Source organism: Megascapheus bottae, chromosome 2 (genome assembly GCF_031878675.1).
Source record: "Megascapheus bottae isolate mThoBot1 chromosome 2, mThoBot2.hap1, whole genome shotgun sequence".
NCBI lineage: Eukaryota > Metazoa > Chordata > Mammalia > Rodentia > Geomyidae > Megascapheus > Megascapheus bottae.
In genome coordinates this window covers 52,362,210-52,371,419 of record NC_143510.1, presented here as the reverse complement: position 1 = coordinate 52,371,419, position 9,210 = coordinate 52,362,210, and the positions used below count along the sequence as shown (strand labels likewise).

The 9,210-nt window shown below is 47.1% G+C and overlaps 1 protein-coding gene across 1 annotated transcript; it reads left to right on the top strand.

The window, feature by feature from the left end:
- LOC150067021 (olfactory receptor 10P22-like) lies at window positions 1-1,047 on the top strand. Its single transcript, XM_090353592.1, has one exon. The coding sequence runs from the start codon at window positions 1-3 to the stop codon at window positions 1,045-1,047; it is 1,047 nt and encodes a 348-aa protein (XP_090209718.1).
- The last annotated feature ends 8,163 nt before the right edge of the window (window positions 1,048-9,210 follow it).

The following is a 9,210-nucleotide window of genomic DNA, read 5'->3' as shown; positions in this document are numbered from 1 at the left end:
ATGTGTGCCTGCTCCTGCCCACATCTTTCCTGCTGCAGCCCTGCCTTCCCCCAGCTGCCCCCTGCTGCTGCAGGATGCCCCCTCTCCCTCCTCCTTCCAGGCAGGAGGCATGGGCTGCACAATGGCACCCTGGTAACTGAATTTGTCCTGCTGGGGTTCTCCCAGTCTGGCTCCCTCCAGGGCCCTCTGTTCTGGGCTGTGCTCTGCGTGTACCTGGTGGCCCTGCTGGGGAACTCTCTGATCATCCTCCTCACCCTGGCCGACTCTGCCCTGCACACCCCCATGTACTTCTTCCTTCGCCACTTCTCCCTGGCAGAGGTCCTCTACAGCACCACCGTTGTGCCCAGGATGCTAGGGGACCTGCGGTCCTCCTGCCCCACCATCCCGCTTGCCAGCTGCTTCACCCAGCTCTATTTCTTTGCCCTCTTTGGCATTGCTGAGTGCTGCCTGCTGGCGGCCATGGCCTATGACCGCTACGCTGCCATCTGCCGGCCTCTGCACTACGCCACCCTGATGAACCGGGGTGCCTGTGCTGGGATGGTGGGGGCCTCCTACCTCATGGGGGTCATCACGGGCACCTCCCACTCCCTCCTCATCTTCACCTTGCCCTTCCATGGTGACAACGTCATCCACCACTTCCTGTGTGACATCCTGCCTGTGCTGAGGCTGGCTAGTGCCAGCACCTTCTGGGGGGAAGTGGGGAACCTTGGGATTACCATAGCTTTTATCCTGACCCCCTTCTTGCTGATCATGGCCTCCTATGTCTGTATTCTTGCCACCATCCTTGGGGTCTCAACAGCACAGGGGCGGCGGAAGATCTTCTCTACCTGCTCTTCCCACCTCTTTGTGGTCATATTGTTCTATGGGACGGGCACAGCTGCATACATGAAGCCTCAGGCAAGCTCCTCTCAGGACACCGACCAGGTTCTTGCTCTGTTCTACACAGTGGTCACCCCCATGTGCAACCCTTTTGTCTACTCCCTGAGGAACAAGGAGGTCACCGGGGCCATGCGGAGGGTCATGAAGAAGCACCTTTGGGCTTCTTGATCCCCACACTTCCTGAGGCCTTGGAGCTCAGGGCCGGCTCCCTGGGCGTTGTCAAGGAGGAAGGAGAAGCTGGACTGAGCACCGTGCTCAGGAACCTGGCCTGCTGTGCAGTGGTGTCCTGTGGAAGACACAAGACAGACATGTTTGTAGAGCTCTGCTTCTGAGGGCCGCCTGTGTGCCTTGACCAGGCTTCATCCTGAGTGCATTGCTGAGCCAACTCACAGCACAGGGCTGCTGATGGAGGAAGCAAACTCTGCCGACCTGGTGAGAGGATCTCTCCATTCCTGGTCTTTACTGAAGCTATAGTTCTGAGATCCCCCTGTTTTCCCTTCTCCCAGAGACTCCTTGCGAGCCTTTCTCTGACATCAGCCACCTCTGCCTCAACATGAGCTCTTCTTCCGGGTGTGAGGTCCAGTCTCTGCCTTTGGTGGCAGGAGGAAATATGGGCAGAGTCACTGACTGGGCTTCAGGAATTCAGGCGCCAAGTACTGTTTGGTGTTGTTTTAGGTCCAGAAGCTTCTGTCCAGATCCTTGTCTCCATGAGATGTTGGAATTCTCTCTTGGCGTCTTCCTTCTTTCCCTTGGTGGGCTGCTTTTCATTTCTTTCTCTGCTCCTAGGGTGAAAGGATTGATGTGGTCTTTAAACCTTCACAAGGGTACTTTGGTTTCTTGCAATCCACTGTTCCTTGTTTCTAGTGAGTGTCCACTTTGATTTCAGGGACGTTATGCAGCCCATTGCATAACTTCTCGGGAAGCAAGGCCTTACTTGTTCATGAACTGTCCCTCAGCTATATGCCACAGGCAGGAGCAATATGGGTGGAAAAACCACTCTCCAGGCACAATGACTTTTTTGTGGGTCATGGGGCTTGAACTTGGCCTGGGCCCTGTTCCTGAGCATTTCAGCTCAAGGCTATTGCCCTACCCTTGAGCCAAGCCCCACTTCTAGAGGTTAATTGGAGATAAGAGTCTCATGTCCTTTTGTGCCTGGGTTGGCTTTGAACCTTGATCCTCAGATATTGCCTCCTGAGCAGCTAGGATTACAGGCATGAGCCACTGTGCCTGGCTCACAAAGACTTTTTTTTTGTCAGTCCTGGGCCTTGAACTCAGGGCCTGAGCACTGTCCTTAGACTTTCTCACTTGAGCCACAGCACCACTTCTGGCTTTTTTCTATGCATGTGGTACTAAGGAATTGAACCCCAGTCTTTGTGCATGATAAGCAAACACTCTACCACTAGGCCAAACTCCCGGCCCTCACAATGGCTTTTAAAGAGCTTTTATTTTTATGCAGAACCCAGATTAAAATAGATAAGAAAAGTGATGGGAGACTATTTGGAGAGAGAAATGAGACCAGTGGGAGAGGAGAGGAGTAGGCACAAGAGGAAAGTAGAAATGCAGTGATGATTAAAACACACAAAATGCATGCTTGAAAGTGTCATAATAAAACCTATTGTTTGTGCAATTAATATATACTAATAAAAATGAATGAAGAATAGTATTGATTTTCTTTCCCAGTTTGCAAAACTAACACTGGTAATTATAGTGAGTTTTGCACCCACAAGAAAAGAAAATAGCTATTAATGTATTGGTGTTAATGTGCTAGGGAAATCACTGAAGAGTATAGTGTGTTTTCTCTCTCCCTCCCTCCTTCTCCCCCCTCTGTGTGTGTGTATCTTATGCATATATATTTTAAAATTAACAATAACATTTTATGGCTTGATTGCTTTGTAAAAATTATTTTCTACTTTGTGAACTGTATTTTAACATTGTACCATAACAGGACACTGCTAGAACATGATTTTTTTTTTTAACATCCATTGTAAGTACTTTGTTTTTACAATATAATTTACAGCAATTTTTATTCTCAAGTAATTATTTGGCCATAAGTATTATGGTGATATATGCTTTTGCAATTATATCTTTGTATATTTATTTTATGGCTTCTCTAATACAAAATTCTTGAAGTGGTTGGAACGAAATATAATGTTTTTGGACCATTTTGACACTTGCCTTCCTAAGAAATTTTATTTTCTTGTAGTCCATTTGAATGCCTTTTCACATAATATTCAGAGCAGGGCAATAGACTAAAAGCTCTTTATTGTAATAAAGTTCAATTTAATACTCAAAAAAAAAAGAAAGAAAAGAAAAAAGCTGGGTTCGGTGGCTCATGCCTGTAATTTTAGCTACTCAGGGGCTGAGATCTGAGGATCATGGTTCAAAGCCATCCCAGACACTCAAGTCCGTGAGATTCTTTTTTTTTAAATTTTTTTATTGTAATTAGTAAAAGGGTTACATGATATTTGCCAGATAGAAGGTACATTAATTCACATACATTGATACCCTTTCACATGTTCTTGGTACCCATTTCCCTCCCCCCCCACACCTCCCACCCGTCCGTGAGATTCTTATCTCCAATTAAGCACTAGAAAACTGAAAGTGACAATGTGGCTCAAGGGGCAGGATGATAGCCTTGAGCTGAAGTGCTCAGGGACAGTGCCCAGGCCCAGAGTTCAAACCACAGGACCGACAAATAAGAGGGGGGAAGGGGCTTGGAGTGTGGCTTAGTGGTAGAGTTCTCGATTAGCATGCACCAAGGTCTGGGTTCAATTTCTCAGTGCCACATACACAAAAAAGGCCAGAAGTGGTACAGTGGTAGAGCGCTTGCCTTGAGAAAGCCCAAGGACAGTGCCCAGGCTCTGAGTTCAAGCCCATGTACTAGCAAAAACAAAACAAAACAACCCTTATCTAAAGTTGCTGGTGAGTCTAAACTGTGTCGTGGTGAAAGAGGTGGAGGACTGCTGCGAGATCTAGAGGAGAAGGTCTTGGGAAGGGGAGCTCCTGGTCCAGGCATGAGGCAATGCTTCAGCAAGGATCCCACTTGCTTCTGAACCCAGAGCATCACAGGAATTGGGGAAGGTCAGAGGCCTGTGGGGCAGGGAAGGCAGGGAGGGTAGGTGTAGCCTTCTGAGGAAGTGGGCGGAGCTGGCCCCTCACAAAGCTCTTCATCACCAAACTAAAGTAGGTGCCAGGTCAGCGGAGGTAACTGGGTAACCAGGTGGAGAAAGGCCCTGCCATGATTTCTCTCTTGTTGTCCCTTTCTTCTTCCTGCTCCTGGGTTTATTCTCCCTAGCTTTTTATCTACTGGCATCTCTCTCCTTGCTCTCAGTTCAGCTTGTCAGAGGAAGATTCTAGGTTAGAGGATTAAAAATGTAGCCCTACTAGAAGTTGGAAACAAGTTCTCTTCTAGTTTTTCAGCTGTGGTAGTTGAAGAAAGCTGTACAAAGTCTCTTTATCTCTTTTGTGCCTCTGACATCTACCCTTCACCCTCAACCCAGAATGAGGTGGCAGAAAATCACAGGTGACTTCACACAGGATGAGCCCTCACTGAAAGGGGAAGGTCAATTTCATTCCCCTCCCAGGAGGAGGAAGGGAAAAAAACCCCCCATCTCCTGCTCTCTATGGGTCTCCCCACTTCCTCATGGGCCGGAGAGGGACATCACTTACTGATGATACAGTTGAGGGCATTTTTTTTTTCTTTTTGGCTCCTTCCCCCCCAAACCCCCCCCCCTGACTTGCCTTTGACTTCACACAGTGTGTTTTCTCTTTCAAATCACTCTAATTTGAAGTGATCTGTGATTTGTAGAACTGGGGGATGAGTGGTAAATGTGGGGTGGAGGAAGTTCATTTGGCCTTAAGGTTCAAGCTATATTCTCCAGTTCAGCTTTAGGAGTAATTGAAGGTGATGTTTTGCCACTTGTTAACTTCTTGGCATGTATTCTGGCAAGGTGTTTTCTCTCTGAATGCATTAAACACCAGCTTCTTCCCAAAGGTTGCAGCACAGCATGCTTGTGGGTCACATGTGCTGGAATGCTCTCTAGGAGAGTTCTCCTAGCTTCTGGTTTCTCACTATGAGCGCCTTGAAATAGACAGATCCTCCAGGTCTGTCACAAGCGGCCATGGATGGTCTGGCTTGGAGCTTCTTTAGAAAAAGCCATTAAGGGATGGAGTTTGGTATGTTCCCTGAGCCGTTCTCACAGGTGGGAAAAATTGAGCAGTACCTACAGCTTAGCCAGTGTAGACCAGTGTGCCTGCTGTGCACTTGGGGCCCACAGGCTTTCCTGCAGGCCCGAGGAGCACGGGGCAGCTGCAAGTGTGGAGAAGCTGAAGGATGGGTGCTCTCAGGGTCTCCTGAGGGCTTCTTTCTCTACAGACTCTGAACTGTGGTTCCCGCATACGTAAGGTCCTTCTGTCCACCGTCTACTGGTGTGTGCTGTCAGGGTACTCAGCAGGCTGCATGATGATAGGCCTGAAGGCATTCTGAGCTCTACAGCCCCGTCAGTAATGACATTCTGAAAAACTTGACACTGGAAACTTAGGATCGGGTATACAATTCACTTTTCAGCAATACAGCAATTTTCAGCATCAATCTGCTTTTCAGCCACAGGAGAGAAAGTAGATTGTTTATTTATAATTGCAATGACTGAGAAATGCTAAACAGATTTGAAAAAGTTTCACCATATTTTAAGTTAACTACTTCTGTGAGCGGCCATCTTCTTCCATGGTGACCTTCCTAAGGAGGTGATGAGCCATTTCAAACGCGACATGTTATAGGAAAAGATAACTGTGTTTGCTTCATAGAAGCCAGCTGGGTTAAGGAATTTTTTAATATACAAAGTCAGTATTTTAAAGATTTTCGTACGTATGTATATATGTATTTTTATGTATGTATTTTGGCACTAGGGCTTGCACTCTGGGTCTTGTGCTTTTTGCACTGGTGGCTCTTTCACTTGACCCACAGTTTCACTTTTATTTACTGGGTAATGGGAGATAAGGGTCTCTTAGATTTGCCTGTCTGGGCCAGTTTCGGACCACGATCTTCAAATCTCAGCCTTCGGAGTAGTTAGGATTTATAGGTGTGAATCACTAACAACCAGTTGTGTATTTGATTTTTCTATAATCACATAGTGAAGAGTTTGTGGTATTTCTTATTATTATTTTTTGTTGGTCATGGATTCCGCCCTACCCCTGGGCCTGGGTGCTGTCCCTGAGCTCTTCAGCTCAAGGCTACTGCCCTACCCTCAAGCCAAGATGTACCTCCCGTTTTCTAGAGGTTAATTGGAGATAAGAATCTCAATTTCTTTTGTGCCCGACTGGCTTTGAACCTTGATCCTCAGATCTCACTTCCTGAGTAGCTAGGATGACAGGCACGTGCTGGTTTGGGATAATTTTTGTTGTAACAACCTTCTTCCATAAGTCTCCAGATCCTTTCTGTTTGCTCTGGCGCTTTCCAGTGTTACCTGGGAAGTGAGGAAGGCTGGAGGAATCGCTCACAGCCACTTCTTCTAGGAAGTTTTTCTGGAATGACATTAATCATCAACCTGGCAACCCGCAGGTGTGTGTAATTACTTTATAATTGCAGGTTTCTGTGTTAGTTTGTTTCCTCTCCACTCCATGCCTCTGTTCGTGCATTAGGAGTCCTATGGGCCTAGAGACCATAGTTTAGTTTCTGAATATCAGGAATGTTGTACATGGCTGGGCTTCCTGGTCTTGTCTGGTTGTCTGAGGCCATTATCTGAGCCCAAGTTCTCTTTAGCTGCTTTCTCTAGTGGGTCAGGGCCACTTTATGCATGGTCCATCAGGGTTAAAGTTTCTCTGTGCTGCTGCCATTCCCTAAACCTTGGCAAAAAAAATTAATAAAATAGCAGTTCACAGAGACTTGGAGTGGAATGGAGACCAGGTCAGAGCCCAATTCTCTAGCAATGACTCTAGTCAACTGCTGTCACCAGCACCCAGATGCTCCTTCTAGGTCAGCACCTTGTTGAAAGAAGGCCACATGCCTAGTGGCTACCATGAGTGTCAAGTGTCTTTTCTTCTGGCTAGCATGGCTTTAGTGTCCTACTTGGTCCAGGAGCGGATGAAGGCTTCCAGGACCAAGCTATTGGCCTAGCAGGGCCTGCAGATCCTCTCATGCAGGAGAACAGGAGATTACAGTCATGGAGGAAGTCCAAGGTACAGGGTGGGGCCAGGGAAGTGGATTCCTGTGGACAACTTCTAGGAAGAACAGCTCAGTGCCTTACGTGAATCTGGTGGGGCTGACCATGTTTGGATTTCACTGGGAGCCACTTACAACACAGGGTTCAATCAGTTAATAAACAGAATTTTATCAGCAGCAGATTTGACATCCACTGGGCTGTTTGGGCACTGAGTCTTCTTTTCAGGTTGCTAATAGCTTAAAAACAGTTGTAAAAATGTGAAAGAGAATTCTAGACATTACCCAAAAGTTTACAATAATAGTGACATGAAGCCGAGAATAATGAAATATATTTTGGGCAAAAATTTCAGGGATAAATTTCTTTTTCTTTCTTTCTTTTTTCTTTTGGTACCAGCCTTGGGGCTACAGTTCAGGACCTGAGTGCTGTCTCTTAGATTTTTGGCCCCAGGCTGGTGCTCTACCACTTGCACCACAGCTCTACTTCTGGCTTTTTGCTGGTTAGGTGGAGATGAGTCTCAGAAATTTTTCTTTCCATGTTGGCTTTGGAACCTCAGTCTTTAGATCCTAGCCTCCAGAATAGTAAGGATTATGGGTATGGGACATTGGCACCAAGCTCAAGGAGAAATTTCTTAAGTTGGGTCTCAGGAGACTATTCACGTTCACCTGCCAGGTGAACACAGCAGACAAGATGTATGCTAGAAATGTGGGAGACGAGCACATGAAAAGGCTTAGAGCCATAAGAAGGCTTCCTAGTAGGGAGGACTCTGTGGAAAGGAGCTTGAAGAGGAGGCCTAGGGGAGCACAAGGACCATGTGTGGGTGCAGCCCTTGTGAGGCCTCCTGGGAAGTAACCTGGAGGATTCCCATCCCTCTCTGAGCAGTATCATTATTTGCTTTTAGTTTAGTTTTAGTTACAAAAAATATCTTTAAGCCAGGAGTGGTGGTTCACCCCTGTAATCCTAGTTACTTAGGAGGCTGAGATCAGAGGATAGAGGTTCAAAGCCAGCCTGGGCACTAAAGGCCATGAGATTCTTCCATTAATCACTAGAAAGTGGGAAGTGGTGCTGTGGCTCAAGGGGTAGGGTGGTAGCCTTGTGCTGAAGAGCTCAGGAACAGCGCCCAGGCCCAGAGAGTTCAAGCCCCATCACACACACACACACACACACACACACACACACCACACACACACACACACACACACAATATCTTTAAGTAGGTGTACAAAAAGGTTTCAATTCAGCATATCAGTTTATGACTGCAATGTATCTCGGTTAATGTCTGAGCAGTATTATTGATGAAATGCTGGGGTTCTGGCTCTTCACTGAGAGTGTGGACGATGTGGAAGTGGTAATGGTGTGTGGGGGTGAGGAGCCAGGGAGGCAAGATCTCGAGCCATCTGTCTTTTCCCTTTCCCTTCTGTGGCTGCCTCAATAAAGGACATCCCAACAAACACTGGGGTAGAGTTCTATTGCAAAGCTGGTGCACGAGCTGAGGCACTGGAGGGCATTGCTTCCACCCTTTCCTGCTTCCCGCTCCCTGAATAACGTCACATCTGGATCTTGCCTCTCAGGCCCATGGTCTCCTGGAATCCTGGACTTTCCCTCTCCTTAAAGGCATCCAAGCAGGAGATTCCGATGTGTTTCCAGTAGAAGGGTTGTAGGAGTTCTTGAGATTCTTAGAAAATGTTCTTTTTCCATTTTACTTCAGCCTATTGACTCAGGCTCCCCCAGTGAGTCTGGGGTATGGCATGGGAGATACAAAACAGATTTATCTGCATTTTAATTCCAGCACTTTCTAGTACGAGGCCCTATTTGAGACACTGTTTATTTGTTCGTTTACTTATTTTGGTTCTGGTCCTGGTACTTGAACTCAGGACCTGGGCATAGTCCTGGAACTTTTGTGTTCAAAAATAGCACTCTACAACTTGAGTTACAGCTCCACTTCTGGCTTTTTTTTTTTGGTGGGGGGGGGAGGGTGGGGAGGAATGCTTAATTGGAAATACAGGCCTTGCACACTTGCTTGCCCATGCTGGCTTTGAACTGCAGTCCTCCTATCTCAACTGCCTGTGAGCTGCTCGGATTGCAGGCGTGAGGCACTGAACTCTTTATGTTAGGCTGGGGGTTTGTGCCGCCCCTGTGGCTTGCTCAGTGCACGAGCAGCCACCCTGGAATCTCT